General features: G+C 38.0%; 1 protein-coding gene across 4 annotated transcripts; it reads right to left on the bottom strand.

Moving 5' to 3' along the window:
- Positions 1 to 51: 51 nt before the first annotated feature.
- Positions 52 to 22544, bottom strand: ano9b (anoctamin 9b). Of its 4 annotated transcripts, none has more exons than XM_017303893.2 (24): positions 22215 to 22544; positions 19966 to 20031; positions 18711 to 18830; positions 18482 to 18618; positions 15176 to 15225; positions 14956 to 15014; positions 14654 to 14733; positions 13436 to 13570; positions 13177 to 13270; positions 12105 to 12165; positions 11945 to 12027; positions 9210 to 9314; positions 7572 to 7736; positions 5379 to 5415; positions 5166 to 5277; positions 4844 to 4898; positions 4660 to 4757; positions 4380 to 4576; positions 3956 to 4108; positions 3633 to 3777; positions 3440 to 3550; positions 3264 to 3354; positions 3046 to 3158; positions 52 to 486 (listed from the first exon to the last, which is right to left on the bottom strand). In XM_017303893.2, the coding sequence occupies exons 2-24, from the start codon at positions 20023 to 20025 to the stop codon at positions 447 to 449; spliced, it is 2301 nt and encodes a 766-aa protein (XP_017159382.2). In that variant the 5' UTR covers positions 20026 to 20031; positions 22215 to 22544; the 3' UTR covers positions 52 to 446. The 4 variants fall into 4 exon arrangements, with proteins under 4 accessions (XP_017159382.2, XP_008403158.2, XP_017159383.2 ...); XM_008404936.3 differs by having other exon boundaries at positions 22294 to 22544; XM_017303894.2 differs by lacking the exons at positions 18482 to 18618; positions 18711 to 18830.
- Between the last annotated feature and the right edge of the window lie 1624 nt (positions 22545 to 24168).

Here is a 24168-nt window from a genome sequence, read left to right as displayed (position 1 = left end):
GGAGGACATGTTTAATTGCTGGACACCAACCAAAGAAGAGATGACTCCACATTTATCTTCTCGGCGGTTTAATTTACTTGCTTGTTTAGACAGAAACCTTGAAATGAAAATGTGCAGCAGCCTGGTTCACTGCAAATCTATTTTAATATCAGTTAGCTGTTATCTGCTTTTCCCTACAATAAGAGCAACAATGAAACAAGTTCAGGAATGAATCAGCTAAATGTTTCACAGTGCATCATTCAGCAGTAAATGACTGACATAAAATAACACATTTAGTTACATTTCAAATAAAACCAAACCTGCTGCTACTTTCAACAATATTCTTGAACAAATATGTCACATTATTTTGAGTTACAACAGCAGGCACAGATTATTAAAAAGCATAAATTCATTTTTTTTTCCATTTCAGCGCCTTTCAGTGGAAGCAGATCAGAGGTCAGCTAAGGTCACACTTCGGTTGATATGGGACGTCGAAGTTTCCTGTCTCTGAAAAGAAAACAGACAAAACATACAGAATAAAATTAAAATCTGGATGAACTGCTTTCATACATGTGAAATTTTGTATAAATTTTGTTTGGTAACACTTTATTTGAAGGGGGTGAATAAGACTGACATGACACTGTCATAAACATGACATAACACCTGTCATGAACATGAATAAGTCTTCATAAATATTTATGACTGTTGTCATAAAGCGTCATTCGGTAAATTATGACACTTTTAATACAAAGTTGACATTATTCAAAATGTCTTTGTTATGACAACTTGACATTAACCAAGAAATCATTACTGATATAAATTTGTTATAAAAGTATTACTGATTGCGCTTTAAAAATTAGGTAACTTTATGTTATCAAAGGTAAAGTTTAAACAGTAATGATTTCTTGGTTAATGTCAAGTTGTCATAACAAAGACATTTTGAATAATGTCAACTTTGCATTAAAAGTCATAATTTACCGAATGACGCTTTATGACAACAGTCATAAATATTCATGAAGACTTACTGATGTTCATGACAGGTGTTATATCATGTTTATGACAGTGTCATGTCAGTCTTATTCACCCCCGTCAAATAAAGTGTTACCATTTGTTTTTTTCTCTATTTAAAACAAAAACTCAATTCAGATACCACAAATAAGAAGGAATTATCATGGCAAATGAATTTTTATCAAGTTTGCAGCTTTAGAATTTTGTTGATAGGAGACACTCTGTTATAAGCATATTATCGTTAAGTTGTAAATAATTACATTTTCCTATCTTTAAAAGTTTCTAGCACTTGAAACTTTTCAACTTTGGCTTAATGTTTGTGTTCTTTCTGAACCACAAAAACTGGAGCACCGCCCACATTATTACAGACTAACCCCACCCATCCTATCGTCCCTCATGAACTAGAAACCTCGATATCCTGATGATCTTTGCTCGAAGCAGAGACTGACCTCCACCCCACAGACAGCAGTACACCTTCTTCAGGTTGAGAACCAGGGCCCACATGAGCAGGATCTGACTCTCATTATGGCTGTTTTATTCTCCCCTGTGAACCGTTGAAATGCCTCATTGCCTTAGGAAGCCATCATAAAAACACATCAACTGCAGAAAGTCGAGATGAGACTTGGAGGTTCCCCAAATAGACACCATCCTTTCTATGACTACATCTCCTCAGCAATGCAGTGAGGGTAAAGATGTGGTTCTCTGTTCCAGAGCCGGGATGCTGCCTCTTCAATCCAAGGTTTGAGGGAACCGTCTCTCCAACATCCTTTGCTAAGCATTCCCAGGGAGGGTGAGAAGTGTGATAGCTTGATAAGTGGAACATACTCTTCAGCCTAATATATAAAGACCACCATATCAGACTGGTACTACACCAGCGTTGTCATGCTACCCATTATGACTTTGAAGACATCATAATCTTCACAGGCACATTGCCCTCAGCAGCCACACCCAGTGTCCTGACGCTTTTCCACTTCAACCAGTGATGGAATCAAGTCTTCATGCTCCACCTCCACTAGGGGGGATACCATGTACTGCTCCTTCAACCACCTTACAGTATCCTTATTAATTTCTTGTCTCCAAGTTTCCTTTGGATTTGGGGTAGATCTCTCTCTGCAAAAATTATGGCTTTTATTCAGGCCATTGAACGCCACCACTCATCAAATGCCATCACCCATAAAAACTTGAATTCAATGACATGAATAAATGTTATTTTTTATGTTGAGAAGGAAGTCTACAAAAGCATGGTGTTGATAGGATTTGGTCATATTTTACAGCATCCTAAGCCATAAACCAGCGTATTTTGTGTGACTTTTTAACCAGACACATGGTAAAAATGGTGATTTGTGGCACTAGTGACTTTTGATAGAAGAGGTGTGGCTTTTATTGTCGATATGTAGGTTGGTGCAGTATTTTGTGAAAATACGCCCTCATAGAGGAATCATATAAATGCTTTCACAGGCAAACCTGCTCTGCAAGAGCACCTTCCCATTCATCCAGTTTGAGTGAAAGGTGGGGCGAGATCCCTGCAGAAATTCTGAGGTGGACGACCAGGTAGCAGAACATACAGGCACACCCTCATGCCTCAATTCATCATCTATGAACATAACTTAAGAGAGAACCGAAAGTAGAGATGGAAGCAGCTCACGATCTGAACTGGCGTTATTTAGATTGGCTAATAAAATGAATTGGAAAATGGTAGGGAAACACTGCTGTCTGTATTATAGCAGTACTACTTGTCTGGTAATGTGTCTTGAGAACACATTAATTATAAACTGACACCACAGTAATACACTGAAATGGAGCCAGCAGGTAAAAGTGAATTACATCACATTATGATCACAAAGGTACAACACAGGTTAGAGTGGCATCCTGTAATCCGACTTCACTGAACTCCAGTCAACCACACCAAACTCAAAGTCAAACAATGTGTGGCAAAATGCTGGAGCGGAAAAAACTACATTAACAACAACATGGACTTTTCACAAGAGGGTGAATTCAAAATGTGTTTTAGTGAGTTTTTCCTCTTAAGATGACTTATGTTTATTCCATTTGACTCACTTCAATTCACTCTTGAGTCGGTCCATTTTATCATGCAAGCGACCATTCTTAACCCTGACAGGATTTTCTGGGACGAACCAGGCTGCGATAAACTTGCACACCACCACTACATGCTGCAGGCAGATAACACACACAAGACAAAATGATGTAAGACAATCAAATTCAGTTCTTTTTCTAATTTTAATTTTAAAAATGTTTGCAATATTCCAGGAACAAACCTCAAAGAGAATGATGAACGCAAAGCGTATAGCCAGGACAAGCCAAAACTGAGAGGTCAGAGAGTAGTCTTGATTCCTGTAGTCTCTGTAGCTGTAAACAACAGTTGAACCTGGTTGACCCATCTATGAAGGAACACTACATGTGTGAACACAAACCAGTCATTTAGTTCTCTCACCTGCACTGAGTGACGTTAGCATAATCATTTGTTTTCAGCATATATTCATCTTTGATGTTGGTCTTCATGAAGGCTACAGACAGAGTGTCATTAATGTAGCCTTGCATACAGCTGCAAATAAGAAAAACATGAGGACAGAACATATCTCAGTGCTAAGATGATGTCAGAGCTTTAAGCTGGAGACGTGACTGACTGTGTCGAATAGATGCCTTTGGCACATGGGCCATAATGGTAATGGTAAACCAGACGAGGAATAAAGTCAGATGAGATGCCAATGACCAAGCCATTAATGATCACAGCAAATACACCAACAGCTTCCAACACTTCCGTCCATATTCCTGCAGACAGCAAAATAATCCTCAAATACAGCAGTTACATACAAACTCCTGTTTCTGTGTTGTATCTATTGCACTAAGTGGCAAAAAGTGCTCTTTGTGTGGCTCTTTTCTAAAAAATAGGCTTTCTGGGTTTAAAACAACATAAAAGACCATGAAATGCTTGTTTTCCATGCCTTACCAATGTCACTGGTCTTTCTGGGAATAAGGCGCCGCTCGTAGCGGACCATTTTGATGGCATCCAGGCGAATCTCAATGATGTTATTCATAAGAGCCAGAAGGGGCGCCAGAGGGAATGCAGCCACAAATGTGGTGGTGAAGCTGAACTGGATCACTGAGGAGCACAGAGAGAGAGCAGTGGGCAACATGCAAACAAAACAGCAATCTGCAGTTCTAAAGGCTGAAAATAAAAACTACGCCATGTCAGTCCTTGTTATTTTAATTTATTAATTAGCTCTTTCCTCCATGTGTGACTTTGAGCAGCATTTAATGTTATGCTAATTTCAAACGGCAGCGTGAGAGAAACAAGTGTAAATCCCTCTCGTGATTCTTTCCCCCTCATTTTCATAGCTGTAATATTTGTAGTTACAGTGAAATAGACCTACCCATTTCCAGAAACTCATTAAACAGGCTGAAGGCATCCGTGTTACCCAGGTGATAGTTTCTCAGCCAGTCCCGTCTTTTGCAAACATCACATGCTTCAACACGACCCTGCTTTTCACGACAAAACTTCCTGTAACATTTGCCACACTGTCTCTTCAGCCGCCTTGCAGTTTTTCTTCTCAAAAAGTTCATGGCCCAGCTGCAAGAGGATTAGATCCACTGTTGTTTCCTGTAGGTTACCTGAATGCAACATGCAAAGTCAAAACAAAACATCTCACTTACGGCACAAGGATCTCCAAGACGTTGTTGAGAGTCTGTTTGAGCAGCATAATCACTGCCATTTGGATAAAGAGGTCTGTTAAACAACCACTGGGATGGCACTGAAAGACAAACGACACGTTAGGGTTTACTATTTACCATGTTGTTGCAGTATGACAGCTCTACGGAAACCATGAAGTGATCTCACCTCCTCCAGTCTAAACCCAGCCAGACGCACATAGTTTGTAGGATGGCCGTTTATCCTGACACAAACCAAGAAACTTTTATTATACCCACTTGTTGGTAAACTGAAACCATTTGGTTTATTCAAAACATATCACTGTGCTTTGATCAGAATCAAAAACTACACATGTGATTTGATTGGCTGATTTTTAGACATGTAGACATGGCCAAAATCTGGTGAGGTTTAAACCGAGAATCAAAATAGAGGAGAAAGGTGATTTAAGTGACTTTGAATGAACAACACAAAGCTATGTGTTGTGTTTGGACTACATGCTTTGGATACATACCTGCCCAGGAAAAAAGCCACATAGAAGAGAGAGGAGAAGAGGGTGAAGAACTGAAAGGTAAACATTTTAACTGTGAAGCTTCTCTCTTTGGCAGCGAGTGAGTTCAGCTCCTCTGAGTAATGCAGACAGAAGAAAGCATTCAGAAACAGATGATCTGGTTTAAAACTCAATGAAAGAAATGCTCCATCCTGACCAGGACTCATATGCTCTCACCTAGATCGCAGAGTTTTAGGGACACCCATCTGTTCACCTGCAAACCAAATTACAGTTAGATTGACATGAGAGATGGTAGAATAATGATGTTGTTGAGCACGATCAGGACAATGCACAAGAACAAATAAGTCATTTTTTTGAAGCTTTTAAAACAAATGTACTCCTGTTCTGTTCATTGATATTAATTTTAAAGCATCTCAGCTAACCATGAAACATGTAAACTCACCGGCCACTTTATTAGATACACTTGCTCATTAACACAAATGTTGAATCAGCCAATCACATGGCAGCAACTCAATGCTCTTAGACATGTAGACATGGCCAAGATCTGGTGAGGTTTAAACCGAGAATCAGAATAGAGAAGAAAGGTGATTTAAGTAACTTTGAATGCACCGTTCTGCCAGACGGGCTGGATCTGAGTATTTCAGAAACTGCTGATCTACTGGGATTTTCGTGCACAACCATCTCTAGAGTTTACAGAGAATGGTCCAAAAAAGATACAATATATCCAGTAAGTGGCAGATCTGTGGGCGCAAATGCCTTGTTGATGCCAGAGGTCAGAGGAGACTAACCAGACTGGTTCCAGCTGATAGAACCAATCTGGCAACAGTAACTCAAATAACCACTCGTTACAACCGAGGTCTGCAGAAGAGCATCTCTGAATGCACAACACGTCAAACCTTGAGGCGGATGGGCTACAGCAGCAGAAGACCACACCATGTACCAGTCCTGTCAGCTGAGAACAGGAAACTGAGGCTACAATTCCCACAGGCTCACCAAAATTGGACAATAGAAGATTAGAAAAATGTTCCCCGGTCTGATGAGTCTCGATTTCTGCTGCGACATTCGGATGGATTTGGCGTCAACAACATGCCAGCATGGATCCATCCTGCCTTGTATAAACAGTTCAGACTGGTGGTGGTGGTGCAATGGTGTGGGGGATATTTTCCTGGCACACTTTGGGCCCATTAGTACCAACTGAGCATCGTGTCAACACCACAGCCTACCTGAGTATTGTTGCTGACCATGTCCATCCCTTTATGACCACAGTGTACCCATCTTCTGATGGGTACTTCCAGCAGGATTAACATATCCATATCATAAAGCGCGAATCATCTCAGACTAGTTTCCTGAACACAGTTTCCTGGTTTCTCTGTACTTAAATGGCCTCCACAGTCACCAGATCTCAATCAAATAGAGCACATTTGGGATGTAGTGGAATGGAAGATTCTTATCATGAATGTGCAGCCTACATATCTGCAGCAACTGTGTGATGTTATTATGTCAATATGGACCAGACTCTGAGGAATGTTTCCAGTACCTCGTTGAATCTATGCCACAAAGAACCAAGGCAGTTCTGAAGGCAAAAATGGGTCCAACCCAGTACTATTAAGGTCTATCTAATAAAGTGGTCGGTCAGTGTATGTAACTCAGTAGGAAATATTGAATGCTATTTCCCCATTCATTTTGTTAAATGTGAGTGGGGAATTAATGTTAAAAGACATTAAAAGGGGCCTTACCTGGGTATGCTGCACTCAAATTTAGAGTAGTTTTATGTTATTTGTGCTTCTTTGTTTATGCAATTCATTGTTGTGTGAAGTTGCATATTTTAGTCACAAAATGGTAGTGTTAGAAGGCTGAAAAGCCTTCCTCAAGATATGATAACATTAACTTGCCTCAGGCTCTTTATATGGCTCAGGAAGCAAGACAGACACAGGAGAAAAACATAAATAATCACTAATTTAAAAAAAAAAAGTCAGTCGCTTTCTTTTTCTTTTTGACCTTGGATCAACTTATGTTGTTAAATTCAATTCAATAAAGTATATTGAATGGAATTTTTCTTCATTTGTTTCTTATTTTTGAGTCATGGACACTGACCAAAGTTGAGGCAGATGAGGCCAGCAGTGCTTTAGTTGTTGCTCTGGGGTTTTCTGTGACCTCCTGGTGAGTCCAGATCTGGTTTTGGAGTAATTTTGGGAGACTGGCCACTCCAGCAAAGGTTCAACTCAATTCTGATCTTTAGTCACCTGTTTGTTAACAATAGCTTCTTACTGTGTTTATCTTGAGTTAAAAAGTCTTTGAAGTGATTTTGTAACCCTTTGCAAGGGTCAATAACTTTTTTTTTACCTTTTCCTGCATGTTTTTCAATCAGGACACATGTTATTTTTAAAATCAGAATTTGAATAAACATACCCGGGTCATGATCTGAATGGTGACATAGTGCAGCACTGCTCCCAGCAGCATAGCTAACATGTTGGCTTTTTCTTCAAGAAAATCCGACTCGCTTCTCGAAAACCAGGAGGCAGTCATCACTCGAAACACCACAAGAGCATGAGTAATACCGATGATCACCATCAACTGCAACACACAAACACGCGCACACACACACACACACGCACGCACGCAGACACACACACACACAATTAATGGAATCACAAACACATGTAGCCCTTTTTCTTCAAACAAGTATAACACTACATCTCTCAAAACTGCTCTTTGAGTGTTGATAATGAATGAAAATAAGGTAAACAAAAAATATAAATAGCTTTCTGCTGCGATAGCTTTATGCTGCGATAGCTTTATTCATTAGTGTCTTCTAAAAAAAAAAGACATTTTAATTAGGAAGAGCTGCAAGTTAGAGATTAAGCTGGATAGATGGATAGATGAGTCTGTCTTGTGAAGTGCTGTTTGTTATTAGCTTTTGCTGCATAAAAAAGGTGACCAGAACTGAAATGAAACCTTAAAACCCAACAGTCACATGTAATGACTGGCTCTAAAGGAATTTACTGTCTTCAGTTAGAACAAAAACAGAAACCTGTGATATTAGTCAAGTTTAAACACTTAGCTCTGGAACACAAATGGAGTAAACAAAATTTGATTTCAAATTGTTGATCATTGCTCAGTTTGGTAATCTGCAGTTTTCACTTTCTGAGGTCACAGAAGTGAAAGTTTGTGCAAGTATAACAAAGCTCCACCCCAAGAATTCCAGAACAACCAGAACTAGTTGCTGGGGAAAAAAAAAAAGTTTTCCACAGAATTCTGACTAGTGTGTTGTTCCAGCAGTTGAAATGAGTTTTAATTGGCCAGAAACATCTTGACTGTCAAGAAAACCCTTCATCAACCATAAAATACAGCAAATAAGCTGTCAAAGGTTAAAATGCAAATAAAGTTAGAAAATAGAGCTCAATAAAAAGGAGGTGAAAAACAGCAAATCTAGCCTTTTTCCAAAATATTTTATATAAATGTATATTTTTTAATGAATTTGGAAAGCCTGTAATTTAATTTGTAAGCAATCAATTGCTTTTTATATGATTCCCAAAGAAGCAAATACTTAAAATTATTTTAATTTGCTTTAAAATAGTTGTTAGTGATGTCTTGAATGAGCAGCAAACATGAACAGTAGCTGTGAAACTGAGCTGTCACTGTTCTGTGTCAATCTCCTCCCAGTGATGTTTCAATCTTTAGACACATTTCTGACACCAACGCCTCCTACACCAGAATCACATGACAGATGCTTTTAGTTTCAGTTATCTGTGACAACATTGCACCATGGCAGTGTTGTCATCATTCCAGGTAATAAATTGATACTGGTAAAGACCAGTTTCCCAACACATATTACATTGTGGGAACCCACTGTTCTTTGTGGGGACCGCAGCCTGCTGAGAAGTCTTAGTGGTAGGAGTTAGGTTTAGGGCTAAGGTGTGGATTGAGTTGAGGTTAGAGTTAGGGTCAGGCTATAGAAAATAATGGAAGTCAATGAACCTATTGATAGAGAAGATAGAGAAACATAACCTCTGTCTGTCTGTGTGTGTGCGTGTGTGTGTGTCTTACCATGGCTGTAAATAAGATGAGGACCAGAGTACTTTGAAAGTATGAGTGTTTGAAATCTTTGGGCTCACACTCTATATCATTGACTATTTCCATGATCAGTTCTTCCTGTTGATACACAGACAAAAACACACACACTTGAAATTTCATGTTGGTTTGATTCAACACAAACAGAGACTTCCACTGTAAAAACAGATTCTGTAGTATATTAATCACTTTTTACATGACTTGCTTATATACTGACAGCTACATCCAAAGTGTTAAAGATTGGTAAATACAAATATAACCATATACAATATAAAATTTATAAGTGTGATATTGTATGTGATTTAAATATGACTAAATATAAAATAAACATATAAAATAAATACATACATACCGTACATAAAATAATAAGAATGCACATTAAAATACATCAATCTATAAATAAATTAATCCAGAGAAAACATAGATTAAGGACAGTCAGAGTATCTGTTGACCAGTAAAATCTTCAGGATAGTTATTCCCAAATGTGATCCAACTGTGATGAAGGACTAATTTTTTTGCCTCTGAAGTCACAGCTCAGATCTGTGAATGATTTCATAATTTAGCTGAGTGCATTCTAGTTGCAAGTTAGATAACTGGTAGTATTGTACAGGTCCTTCTCAAAAAATGTGCATATTGTGATAAAGTCCATTATTTTCCATAATGTAATGATAAAAATTAAACTGTCATATATTTCAGATTCATTGCACACCAACTAAAATATTTCAGGTCTTTTATTGTTTCAATACTGATGATTTTGGCAAACAGCTCATGAAAACCCAAAATCCCTGTCTCAAAAAATTAGCATATCATGAAAAGATTCTCTGAACGAGCAGTTAACCTCATCATCTGAATCAACAAAGTAACTCTAAACACCTGCAAAAGATTCCTGAGGCTTTTAAAATCTCCCAGCCTGGTTCATTACTCAAAACCACAATCATGGGTAAGTCTGCTGACCTGACTGCTGTCCAGAAGGCCATCATTGACACCCTCAAGCAAGAGAGTAAGACACGGAAAGAAATTTCTGAACGAATAGGCTGTTCCCAGAGAGCTGTATCAAGGCAGCTCAGTGGGAAGGAAAAAATGTGGCAGAAAATGCTGCACAACGAGAAGAGGTGACCGGACCCTGAGGAAGATTGTGGAGAAGGACCGATTCCAGACCTTGGGGGACCTGTGGAACCAGTGGACTGAGTCTGGAGTAGAAACACCCAGAGCCACCGTGCACAGGCGTGTGCAGGAAATGGGCTACAGGTGCTGCATTCCCCAGGTCAATCCACTTTTGAACCAGAAACAGCAGCAGAAGCGCCTGACCTGGGCTACAGAGAAGCACCACTGGACTGTTGCTCAGTGGTCCAAAGTACTTTTTTCAGATGAAAGCAAATTTTGCATGTCATTCGGAAATCAAGGTGCCAGAGTCTGGAGGAAGACTGTGGAGAGAAGGAAATGTCAAAATGCCAGAAGTCCAGTGTCAAGTAGCCACAGTCAGTGATGGTCTGGGGAGCCATGTCAGCTGCTGGTGTTGGTCCACTGTGTTTTATCAAGGGCAGGGTCAATGCAGCAGCTATAAGGAGGTTTTGGAGCACTTCATGCTTCCATCTGCTGAAAAGCTTTATGGAGATGAAGATTTCATTTTTCAGCACGACCTGACACCAGCTCACAGTGCCAAAACCACTGGTAAATGGTTTACTGATCGTGGTATTGCTGTGCTCAATTGGCCTGCCAACTCTCCTGACCTGAACCCCATAGAGAATCTGTGGGATATTGTGAAGAGAAAGTTGAGAGACCAAGACCCAACACTCAGGATGCTTCGATAGCTTAAGGCTATCGAAGCATCCTGGGCCTCCATAACACCTCAGCAGGGCCACAGGCTGATTGCCTCCATGCCACGTCACATTGAAGGCTGTAAAAGGATTCCTGACCAAGTATTGAGTGCATAACTGAACATAATTATTTGAAGGTTGACTTTTTTGGTATTAAAACACATTTCTTTTATTGGTCGGATGAAATATGCAATTATTTTGCGACAGGGATTTGGGGTTTTCATGAGCTGTATGAAAAAAACACCAGTATTAAAACAATAAAAGACCTGAAATATTTCAGTTGGTGTGCAATGAATCTAAAATATATGACAGTTTAATTTTTATCATTACATTATGGAAAATAATGAACTTTATCACAATATGCAAATTTTTTGAGAAGGACCGGTATTTCTCTCCGTATTATACCTTCAGACATAAAAAGGGACATGTTCATTAACAGATACTCTACAGTGGGCAATATGTGGCCAATATCTAAATGTTTATGTAACAGAAATGATAACACATATATTACACCAGCAACTTGTATTATTTTTAATGGGAAACATTCAACTTTGGGAACTCTGACTTCCAAATATAAACAAAACACATCATGAGTTTCCAGTATTAAACACCAGCCAATATGATGGAATTAAACTGGAGAAACTTAGAGCTTGAAGTAAATGAATCAGTGATCTCCATTAAGACAGCTATCAAAACCATCAAAATAACAGAACAGAATACAATAGAACAAATATCGGTTCTGTTGTGTTCATGATTTATGTTTATTCTACTTGAATGGTATATTCAGAAAGATATTGCTCAGGGAAAAGTCCTGTCAATTATTACCTAAATATTAATAACAAACACAGTAAAGGGCATCATATTGTTGGGACTTATGTTGAAGAAAAACTGTACCTCTTCTTCACTCCAGTCATAGACCTTCCATTCTGAGACATATCTGGCTCTGTGTCTCTTCCAAAACTCCAGGAAAGCTGTGGCTGAAACAAAGAAGGAAAGTGTCAAAATCACCCAGAACACCAGCAAAGCAGCAACAGTGATTACATCAGAGACTTACCCCAGATTGCCATGAACATAGCAAATGCAACAGTTCCCTCATTGTCAAATAAATGGCTGACCTGTGGCGGGAAGAAGAAGAAAAAACACATAAACATGACTTTTTTATTTCTAACACAAATTGACCAGCATGCTTTAACATTTGCATGTGCAGTTCTGAATTGGTCCACATTATTAAATGCTGTAACCAGGTAAGTTTAAACTGGATATGTTTGGATAGCATTGTAATATACTAAAAACAAGTAAGAAAAATTAAGTTCAACTTCAGCGTACATCAACACTGCTCTGAACTTCCTGTTAGGGTCAGAAGACAAAATATTTCTTGTCCCTCATTACCTAGGACTACATTACTTTTTGGGAGGTATGGAAGGGGGCTTAGGCCAGTTAGGATTCTAAAAATTATTTCAACTTCCAAAATGCTTTTTTACTGTCTTCAAATTTAGCAATTTACTTACATTTGCTTCTCATCTTGTAATACATTTCATGGTTCTGTGATGGTCACTTCAAATCATCAACTTTACTGTCCTTAAAGTACTTTGTAATCAACATGGCATTATACTCAGTCACTTGAACCCAAACTTTAGCTGCCTAGCGAATGTCTTGACAGAAAGAATGTTATATTACATTCTTTCCTCAATGTCCACACATCATGATGCTGTCACCTCCATGCTTCACAGTTTCAATAGTGTTCTTAGTCTTTCATGGTCAATTTGCATATTGCTGCTGTTGGACAGAAATGTTCTCAAAAAAATTGACTTTTCAGGAAATGGCAAAAAAACACATTGCTTTATAAGGTCAATTCATTCCACATTTCCCTTTTGTTCGAAGTAACATGTTCTTTTTGATACTGTTCAGCAGAAATACACCAGTCATGTCAAAAAACAAAAATAAATTAAGATTAAGACAAATCAAACAACTCTTTTTCCAATATGTTGAATTTCCATCAAAAAAAAGACATTGTTATGTCTGCACACATTTACTAATTTATTATTTAGTTCTTCCAAAACTTTCTAGTTTCTTTGCTGGCATTTCTGCCATTTCCTAACTGATGGCCAGTAATTTGTCATGCTCACCTTAGCATAAGTGCATGTTTCTGAGAGCTGTCTTGGTTCACACACCCTGTCACAGCTCGGACACATGGTGACATTAGAGTCACACACCTCCTTACTTTGGACAAGCACACATACAAAAATGGAAGCATTAATATAATAAACATTTATTATTTTATTTTTTTATGTAAAGTTTGTTTTATGTGAAACTCTTCAAAAGCTGCTCTGTGAAATGTATATAGTTCAGAGCAGAAGTTTAATTCTATGCATGTTCCTGACTTACATTAGAGGGCTGGTGTTGAAAAAGGCCAGACCATAAAGGAAGATGACTACACCTAGAGCAGCAGCTGGAATCAGCAGTATGGTGTACCAGTTCAACCACAGGTAGTACAGCGCCACCTTCTCCCCAAAGTAACATCTGCATCAACAGAGCAAACATGATCAAGGCACATTGAACTCATCACATTTAGAGGCACAGGAAACCATTAGAGGTGTTTTGAGTTAATAAGCTGATTAGGGGTTGTACACCATGAGTATACAAATATTAACTGTTTTCCCAATAGTTCGGTCTTCTGAGTTTCCCACTATTGTCTTTTTATTCTTTTGGTATTTTAGTGCTAACCTAAAAACTCTAGTTTATTCAACTCTTGGGGGGTATGACCAAATTAAGAAAAAGTTAACACAACTCACTATTGTAGATTTATTTTACACAATCTCACACATTTAGGTTCAAACTCTAAAACTCGCTAAATTCATTTAAAGAGTAGAACATAGTAGACATAACTAAATGTGGCTCAAATGTTTTACAGTGTAGGGTAATTTCTTGCTTGTTGGTAGCAAGCATGTTTAATAAAACAGATTTAGTATAGTTATATAGTTATTCTTGACTTAGTCTAAAACCAGATGTAGACATCAAAAGGATTCTATTAAATGGCATTTCTAAAGTAAAAATGCAGATTGACTGAACTAAAGATGTTATTTTTAGTTGCATTTTACAGTTAATTGGTTAAATGAGTTTTACTGACTGTTGTGTGCTTTGATGTGTGTACGTATGGATGTAACAGGACATTCTTGAACATGAGACCTAATATTTCAGCAAGATTTACCTATACCAACAAAAGATTAAATAAAACTAAATCTGTTCAATGTTTCTGGACAATAAAATTTTAAATGTAATTTTAATTTAATTAATGAACTTTTAGTGAGAATGCAAACCATCTCTTTAAAGAAAAATTTTAGATAGAATAAAAATGTCATTTACAATTTAGAGATTGGTATCTGCTATCATCTGTTGTGTTAGTAATGCCTGCAGCTTAGACCATTAAAGCATCCAATACCCAGCAGAAAGTGTCTGGCTGAGCCTCCTAAGGACATACTTTGCAGTTAATTTTCTGTGGAATAAATATTGTTAAAAGTTTCAAAATAATGAGGCACAAAAGAATAAGAAAAGTACTGAATAATTTCAGTCACATGGCAGTTGTGACAAAGAGGAAGAACTGACTTGATTTCATCAAATGGTTGTGATGTAAAGAGAGCCGACCAGCGAGCCCACTTCTTTCGCAGATTCTTCTGCTCCTTTTTCTGAGTCATGACATATGAAAATAAATTAATTAAAAACATCAAGAAAGTCGTATCCACTACAGAAACACATTTTACTTCAAAGAAAGATAGATGAGTAAAGTAGTAAGTGGATGAAAGCTGAAGGCTTTGCAGTCACTCCTTTACATCACATTTGTATTTATACTTGCATTGGTTTTACTAAACCAAATTGGAAAAGAAGCAGTTAGTCAAAAGTTTGCTCACCTCATGAAGACAGAACATAGTTTCAAACACACCCTCCATTTTCAGCTTCTCCAGATTCTCTGAAAATATTAACAATGTGAAAAGATTTCCAATGTGTTGGTACACAACACTATGTATTAATAATGTATTACACATACGCAGAAACTTTTACATCTCAATCCATTCATCCATAAATATAAAAAAGAGGAAAAAAAGAAATAGCCATTTTAAAGCCACTCACCATTTGTTCTGATGTGAGTGTTATTGAGAATGAAATGTACAATTCGGATCCTGGGGAACACAGAAAAGAAAAGAGCTCAGCACAAAAAAAACTAGGTTATTTGAGCATTACTAGCAGCAAGGTCATTTCACCATTTATACACAAAATAACTTAAAGTGTTTCAAACAAATAAGAAAGACGGCCAAGAAGAAACAAGAAATATAAAACATACAGCAAAATTTAAGCCTTACATAAAGCATGAAAAATACACATGCTTAGGGAGTAACTAAACCCCAAATCAACTACTTCTTGCAGATATATGTTATAAGTCCTTAAGTGTGCTATGTTTATGATTTTGTGCAAATTGTGGAATTTTCATGAAAATTTGTTTAATTCTGCAATATTTTGGCCTAAAACTATCTTAGTGCTGTTCTCTTTGGGTTGAACGGCAGCTATAGTACAGTTGAATTCCTATTGGTTACAGCAGCCCAGCTTGGTTGATGTCTATGTCATGGCGCCACGTTCAGGTACAAAACAGTCTCACTCACTGCATTTAGAATTGCAAACGTGGTGAGCGTTGACCGTTTTTCAGATTTGCCCATGAGTGAATCATTAGCAATATGGACAAGGAGTGAATTGGGCCTCCCCTGCTCTGACTGCAGGCGGTTTTGCTGCAGGATGGGAGTGTGAGGCTGACAGCAAGGCTTTGGTAGGAAGGGGCTGTTGTATTAACTGTCAATCAGGACAGTTAATAGCCGTTTTCCCCATAACAAGTCTCCAACAACAGAAAGAATCACTAGATTTCTATCTAGTCGCTTTTTTGATTTAAAAAAAATTGCTAGGCGCCAAATATAGCAGCAAAGTTGATACGTTGGCAAAGGTGTTTTCCTTAGTCCTGACCACACCCTCGCTTACGCCTTTCCGCTCATTGTTTCAGCTAACATCATTGAACGTGACACTGTTTTTTGCAAGATGACAGTTCAGTGTTTTTGTTTTTAGAGTTATAAAAATCAAGTCTATCTTGTATGAAATTGTGCAAAGGTCTGAGATTGCAAACAACACATTGGATACAGATGTATCTAGTTTTTTTTATTTGTGCAGGCTGGATCATTGCATATTGACATTTTTGGTTTTAGTGAGGTAGGGCCAGTGTTCTCCAAGCCTCAGTCTGATCTCATGACATGCCTTACATCAGTGGTGTCCAAAGTCGGCCCCGGAGGGCCAGCATTCTGCATGGTCTAGTTCTCTACCTGGTTCAACACATATGGATCAAATGATGACTGAGCAGAAGACCTGATCAGAACTGTGACCTGATCAGAACATTGGAATTACAACCACCAGGCACCACCAGGACATGCAGGATGCCTGCCCTCAAGGACCGTCTTTGGGCACACTGCCTTAGACACCAGTCTGTGTTTTAATGGTGATGGTGTAACAACTGGCACTCTTGAGCATGTCTGGATGGAACCTTCATTTATTAGGGTTCTGCACAAGCTACAGATGCCTTGAAATGTAAAGGATTCATATTCTCCAAGAAATGAGAAACCCCTTGGTACCATGTCATCATCAGATCTGGCTCAGATGATCAATACATTCTTGACCTTGGGTTTCTGAGGTATGACATAATTCCATACTCATTCCTGGAAACGTCTTCAATTCCCGTTCTGTTAAAGCCACATTTTCTTTTCTCTTTTGGGATGCATGCTGGTTTGTATACTGTCAAGTGCTACATCTTCAGTTATTTCATGTCTCTCAACATTTTGATTGACCACAGTGATCATAGGTTCTTCATCATCTTCATCTCCACTGTCACTACTGCTACCATTGGCCAGTAAAGTATAAAAACTTTACTTCTTAATGGCAATAATTGACTTTTTTTCCTTACAAAATCTTGAAATTAAGAACTAAAATATAAGTAAATGTTTTTAGGCATTAAAAACATTTAGCGCCTAAATGTTTAGGTGCTAAACATTGCCTAATGCAAGCCAAAATGCTTGCTAAAAATGGTACATATTGTAGATCTATAGTCAAACTATTGATATCATTCCCTGTCAAAATATTGCCTCTGTTGCATGATGTCCACTTTTGTGGACAGGTGATCAGTTGTAATTTTCTCCAAATACAAAGCTGTTATTTTGAAAATACATCAGTAGTATTTGTCCTTAGGGGTTACTTGATGTCACAATATTTTTTTTACCTGCAAGAGTTTTCTACAGTAGACAGAAGGACTGGATATTCCTGAGTTGGTCTGCATGCTTTTTACGTCTGTCTGCCATATTGGATTTAACAAAACCTTTCTTGCACTTGGGGTGGATGGCCAGTATTTGGCAGTGTATTGTATGATCCCCTAGTGTCCACTTTAGTGGTCTGTGTGTATTTATAACATAGAACCCCATTTATACACAATAAAGTGGCTTTTATATTCCTGTCCACTGAAGTGACAGCTACGCATGAAAAAATCAAATCAATAATCAGTTTCTTTGACTTGGAGGTTTTCAAACAGAGGTTGGTGGTGGTGTACCAGAAAGACAGTCGCTCCACCTTCACTCTGTATGTGATCTCATCTCCTCTCCTCCAAAGATGAGCCCCACCACCATGTTGTTATAAGATCAGTAAATATTGGTTATCGACCATTTTCAATGGATTCTTATTTTGGACCATCAAAAAAGTCAAAAAAAAAATTTATTAAAAAGCAAGAGTCTCAACTTCAAAGGTTCTTTTTAGAAATGGATTTAGACAGAAGTGTGAGAACTTCTATTTTGCCACATGTTCAAAAATCTGCTGCTTTCAAAAGAAACACTTTCTTTTTCTGAGTTTGTGTGGCAATCACAGCAAAGCACAAATTAAAGTTCCATTCAACCGCCAGCATTGCTCAAGTTTCTCAGATGTGAGACATCATTCCTGGAATTTGTCAATTCTGTTTTCTTAGAACCCTTTCAAATTTAGATTCAGCAAACAGGTAAATCATGTTTTTTGTTTCAGTCGTCTTGGGATGGGTTCAGGATAGAATCATGACAGAACGGTGAGGTCTTCAGTAATATGGTAAAAAAAAAATTAAAAAAGCTAAATAGCCTAAATTTGCATAACATTTGATCAAGTTTGAAGATAACTGTGCCGAAAAGCTTTATTTCTGGTAATTAACAGTTAAGAAATAAACATTTCCTGCTTTGACTTGTAGTTTTTTAGTCACAATTATATCATGCTTACCTATAATCATAGGTGTTTGTTCAAAGCTGACAAAGCCATTTCCTAGAACTACCAACACAAGTTTTATAAATAGGTCTGCTGGTATAAAAATGGAGGTGTGTGAATGTGTGTTGAACACACCTGTTAGCCTGGTTAATTTTATTCTCATCTTTACACCAGTTGCAGGCGTCGGAGACTTTGATCAGGTACTGATAGTCCTCAAATATCTCATTGGGAGCACGCAGGCCCAGAAATATTTTATCTTCATGGTCAATGCTCTGCCAGACAACATAAAAATGCATATTGGTGGATGTTTTTCCCTTCATGGCAACTGATCACCATCTTGATGTTCTAATAATAATAAACTCACTGTGATTGTAATCTTTTTCTTTTTTAACTTATCCAGAAACTCTTCTTGCTTCTTGGACTTCTCTGTGTGAGGCTCCTGCTTGATGGCCACCAGTAAGAAGTCAAATGTAGTGTGGACAAACTGTTCAAACACAAACTATTACAACCCCATATACAACACAGAGAAACATGGTATCTTTATTTTGAAACACTGATGACAAAGAGAACAGCAAAAACACAGTGTAAAAGTATGTACAGAAGAAATATTCAATAATAGTTAAAATAGGAAAATGCTTAATTATAATCATAGGAAAAACACATTGTGAGCAAAGTTCATATGGATATTAAAGCAGGAGTATGCAACTTAAGAATTTTTTATATATTTATATATACAGTATATATTTGTTAAAACTGCACTGTCAATCACCCTCATGTACATGTTGCTCTTCATGATCTTTGTAGTTCACCAATGTTTTCTAACAGGGGTAATTTTGGGATGACACACATGACAACTGAATTTACTTATTATGAAGTTGGTTGGACTAGATTGTATTGAATGGTACTGAAGTAAAGGGGGCACACTGCAGATTCCATACTTTTTAGAATTTTATTTGTGAAAAACTTTCCAAACTGCATCACTTTCTGTCTATTCCCCAATTGTGTGCATTTCTGTACATAAAATGTATCTCAGGTCCTGAGCTGATGCAGAAGAAGCTGTTCTGTCTGCTGGGACCTGTCCTGCTCAGCCAGCACCAGGAATGAACCCAAAGATCAGAGCACACTCAACACCTTCCATGTATCAAACACTAAAGTCAGATCAGAGTTAAGGTTTTAGAAAAGCAGCCGGTGAAGACTTTGACACTTCCTATCTAAATGATGATTGTTATCTGCTAGTGAACATGCACTCGTCCACTGAGTCATTTGGGATCTGTCCAAGTAAGTTTGCTTTGGTTTTATGTAGAACCAAGCTGAAGAACATTAAACTGGCATTATGATGTTTGCTGCCAGAACAAACGCTTCACCTCAGAATCAATATCAGATCCAGTCAGAATTTGTCAGCCAAATGAGAAGCTGAGCAGCATAACCATGTTATCCTGCATGCAGACAGCAGATTAAGCTGCCTCTGTTAATAAGTGTTGTAATACAGGCTTATCAGTTCAGAACAGTAACAGAGTTTTTATGTGAGCATTTATCCTCTGTGTTTGCATGTTGTATATGAGGCTAATCTACAGTTAGCCTGTTAGCTTAGGCAAAGTTCTGCTGAAGTTGAGTCTTACCAAAGAAGGAAAGAAAGGCTCATCACTCTGGTCATCATTCTCTTTCTCCTGCAGCTCCATCTTGTCCTTTAAGAGAGACAAACACCTTTAATTTTGACCATAACTATAAAACAGCTATCCATCCATCCATCCATTTTATTTACACCTTTGTCCCTTAGTGGGGTCGGGAGGGTTGCTGGTGCCTATCTCCAGCTAACGTTCTGGGCGAGAGGCAGGGTACATAATGGAGAGGTTGCCAGTCTGTCGCAGTAATAAAACGGCTAATTGAGCTATATTCTGACTTTGGTGTACAACATTAATGGCTCATAAAACATAAAAGATACATTTAAATTCCGCTTTTTCCCAGTTTTCTTAATTAAGGCCATCAAATTAATTTAGTTCTCTTCAGTTCCACATGATCGATAGCAGCATTTCTTGCAGCTGAGCAAACCCCACAGTACATGTTTGGGGGTTTTAGAACCTTTTGTGAAACTATGGAAAAACATGTAGATTATACAAATGTTAAAAAATACAAAAGATTAAATTTACAAATGGACAATAACAGCATATCGGCTGATAATGTTTATGCTGGAATTGGGTTAATTGTGATTCAGTATGTAGAAAAGTCATGTTGCAATTAAAAGGTGTATGGTTCAATTCCTGCCATTTGTTAATGGGAAAACTGAGATTTGGGGTCCTGCACATTAGTTTCTGACAAATAATGCACCACTAAATCCACAGAGTTAAGTGCTTTGGCCTGGAGCACATTAAGACACACATACAATAAAAACAGAGTTTTTTCAAATCTGGTTTCTAGTAATATTATATTGAGTTTTCTTGTGGATGAATTTTTTTTTTTTTTTAATTTTCAGATATTCAGCTATGTCTGGACGAGGTCTAAAACAGCTAAACAAGGATGTTAGAGCAGATGATGTGCATCAGTTGGTTGGGGTTGGAAAATACCCTGCCTTCGTTTCCACCATGCAAGTCAACAACAGCATGGAGAACTATGTTATTCTGGTTGGATGAATCACATTTTCTTATAAGGACATATGAATGGGTTGGTCCATGTTAGTGACCTGGGGGAGCCCAGTAAGAAGTGTTCTGATCTCATGACATGTTGATATAATTTTTATAAGGTTTAATCTGTCAAAATAGCACAGCCACTTTTCTTATGGCTGTGCATCTGTTCTTAAAAAATGTTTATGTAAAAAATAAAAAAATAAAGATTGATTTTACAAACAGTATATTTAAAGGTGCTGATTTCCTCTCCACATTCTGCAATCTGCATTATTAAAATGTTTCGGATGAACATAATATAGGTTTTATTATTTTCTTATGTAGAGGTATTCCGTGCAAAGTACTTAGTATTATTATATTAATTGGAATAAGATGTCGCCATGGGGCAGCAAGACTTTGTGGTTGTGTGACAGAGCTGCCGCAGGGTGCAGGTTCAGGCTTGTCTGAGACCTTCCCACTGTTCTGACTCACTCCTGCTTTTATCAGAGTTTTTGTTTTCCACCTGTTCACCATCACATCGTTTCTACACCTTCACACCGTAGAGCCGGTATGGCAACAGAAAATGTACGTTTTTATACTGCATGAGTAAGAGTGGACCTTCAACATGGGTGTGGCTCTGATCCAGAGCAGATTGTGAAGCCTCTGTCACAGATCTTCATCACAGATCTTCATTTCAAAATTGAAGCTTATTTTGTGATAATTTATCCTCAAAACTAAAGCAGTCTGCTTTAGAAAAAAAGGGAAAAAATAAGTTAGTGAGAATCTGGGTGCAGCTATTTTTAGCGGGAAAAAAAACTATAAACAAGCTGTATATCTCTTATATGCGTCTTCAGTAAAGACACATATAACGGATCATTTAAGAAAGATACCAAACATGCTGTGTTTATAGGACTGAGTGCTGATGGCGATATAATTTTAAAAGCAAAAACTCTCACAAAAACATCTGAAAACATTTCTTTAACTTTACTGGGACAACAGTATCAATACATTAGAAGTAGGTAATTTTACAAATGAACGCATAGACAACAGGACATTTTCTCAAATTCTGTATTTGTTAAAATGTTAAAAATGACTATTTGTTCTCTGGCTGGTTAAAAACATACTTTATTTAAACCAACAATATAAAACCCACCTAACTTAAGCAGATTGATGTTTCTAAACACATGCAGTGCAAACTAAGTCCCAGTCGGTATAAAGAACAGTGGCAAAAAATCCGGACTGTAAACCACCTTGGTTGCTGAGTTACTTACAGCTCACTCTGGACAGGAGGCAGGACTGTGTGTGCCGTTGAACAAAAAGAAAGGTTGAATCTCAGGTGAATCTGTTTACCTCGGTATTCTTGAAGTACATGCTGTAACTTATTTAAGTTGAAGCTCAGCAGGTAAAATTGTTCTCCAGCATCAGCAGCAGCGGTACTTTCCGTTCCATGAACGTCTTTCCATGACCAACTCACACCCCGACTGCGAAGAAAAGAGAAACAACCTGGAAAGCCTCCAGGCTGTTTCTTCCCCTCACTTCCGCATACCTATAGCCAGGTAACTGCAGCTCCCTGAGCGCTTGTGAGGTGTGGAGGTGGGTCGTTCCTTACGTGCACGAGAGATAAGGTCACGTTTAGCTGAAAGCGGAACGGTAATGTCGTGATGTTTTGATAAAGGCCGGGGTTCAAAACAAATGACCTGAGAGGAATTTCAGGAGTTTCAAAAATAAGTTAGGCACATAGTATGAACATAGTAACAAGTGGGTGAACCGGTTCTTTGGTTTCGTTTCCTTTCCTTAACATTTGATTTTGACACATTGTATTGATGCAATCGTCACCTTAGTTGACAAAAAATTTAATAAAGTATGTTTTTCTGAAACCTTGTAATCTCTTTCATTTTTGATTTAATAATTGAGACAATTTCTGATGCTGGAGTGCCTCACCGGTCCCGAGTGTCACTGTTGCTTAGTGGATTGTAAAACTACTTGCACTGAACTAAATTAAAAAACTTAAATTGAAAACTATTTTACTGCTTTTCAGCTGTAGCTTTTTTGCTACAGTCTTATTGCTACATAAAAACAAAATACTACAAAAACAAACAAAAGATTGTAGTAAACAACGTGTCCGTCCAAAATTAAAGTCACCACATGGATTTAGCAAACCAAATACTGTAAGGGGGAACCTCCAATTAGATATAAATGCTTTTTTTTTTTTTTTTTGTCAAAATATCTCAATGCCTATTTCTGAAATAGGCATTATCACATGCCATGCTGCTGATACCTATACCTATTTCTGAAATAGGCATGTGCACATTGATCATTTTGTCTTAATTCAAAGAAAAAAAAAGTTTTCTGCATCAGTATACTCATGTTTTGTAAGAGTCAGACAGTTACAGACATGACATGAATTACTTTTCATATAAAAAACAGTTTACCACTGCTGTGTAGAGAAAGAGCTAGCAACCCTGTGTCTTATCAGCCACTCCTATAAAGCAGCCTCCATGAGCTTCAGGTTAACTGCTGCAAATAAGCCCGGATGTAGCTGTAAGCTCAAGATTTCAAAAACTTTGGAGGGAAAAGTAATTAGAGATATCAACAAGATCCCTGAGTCATTGCCAAGATGATTGCTGTTCAGCTGGCCTCTTGTGGATTTGATATGACAAGGAAGACATTGTGAGAGCTCTTCATCATGGAGGACTTGAAGGTTATCATCCAAGAAAAACTCCATTGCTGAAACAACAGCTCATCAGTGCTTGACTAAAGTTTGTCCATAAACATTTGAAACATGGCGATGTGTTCTGGAAAACTGTTCTTTGGTCTGATGAGACTAGTATCAAGCTCTTTGAGCACAAAGAGGGAGGGAGCAATCCATCCATCCATCCATTTTCTTGTCCCTCAGTGGGGTCGGGAGGGTTGCTGGTGCCCATCTCCAGCTCATGTTCCGGGTGAGAGGCGGGGTACACCCTGGACAGGTCGCCAGTCTGTAGCAGGGCGAGGGAGCAACCTTCACCTCTAAAACTAGTTAAACACAGAAAACCTTGTGGTGGGACAATCATGTTGTGTGACTGTTTTGCTGCTTCTGGAACTGGGAACCTCATTTGTGTTCATGGGTTTATAAAAATGGGTCGTGTGTTGGAATTTTAAAGAATTTTATAGTCTGCTGCAAGTCTCACTTTACCTGTTTTTTTTGTTGTTGTTTTGTTTGGTTGTTTTTTTTAGCAAGTTTAT

Source organism: Poecilia reticulata, chromosome 3 (assembly GCF_904066995.2).
Source record: "Poecilia reticulata chromosome 3, P_reticulata-male-v2, whole genome shotgun sequence".
Lineage (NCBI taxonomy): Eukaryota > Metazoa > Chordata > Actinopteri > Cyprinodontiformes > Poeciliidae > Poecilia > Poecilia reticulata.
Note: the sequence above shows the minus strand (reverse complement) of the source record. Positions and strands in the feature narration are given on the sequence as shown.

Bases quoted from the DNA above. Each gene is read 5' to 3' on its own strand.
- ano9b (XM_008404936.3), bottom strand. From the start codon at position 22,314: ATGTACTTCAAGAATACCGAG. The intron at 7,737-9,209 runs GTAAGACACACA...TGTGTGTTGCAG, and splicing joins TCATCTTATTTACAGCCATG to TTGATGGTGATCATCGGTAT. The intron at 4,899-5,165 runs GTATGTATCCAA...GGTTTGTGTCAG, and splicing joins GTGGCTTTTTTCCTGGGCAG to GATAAACGGCCATCCTACAA.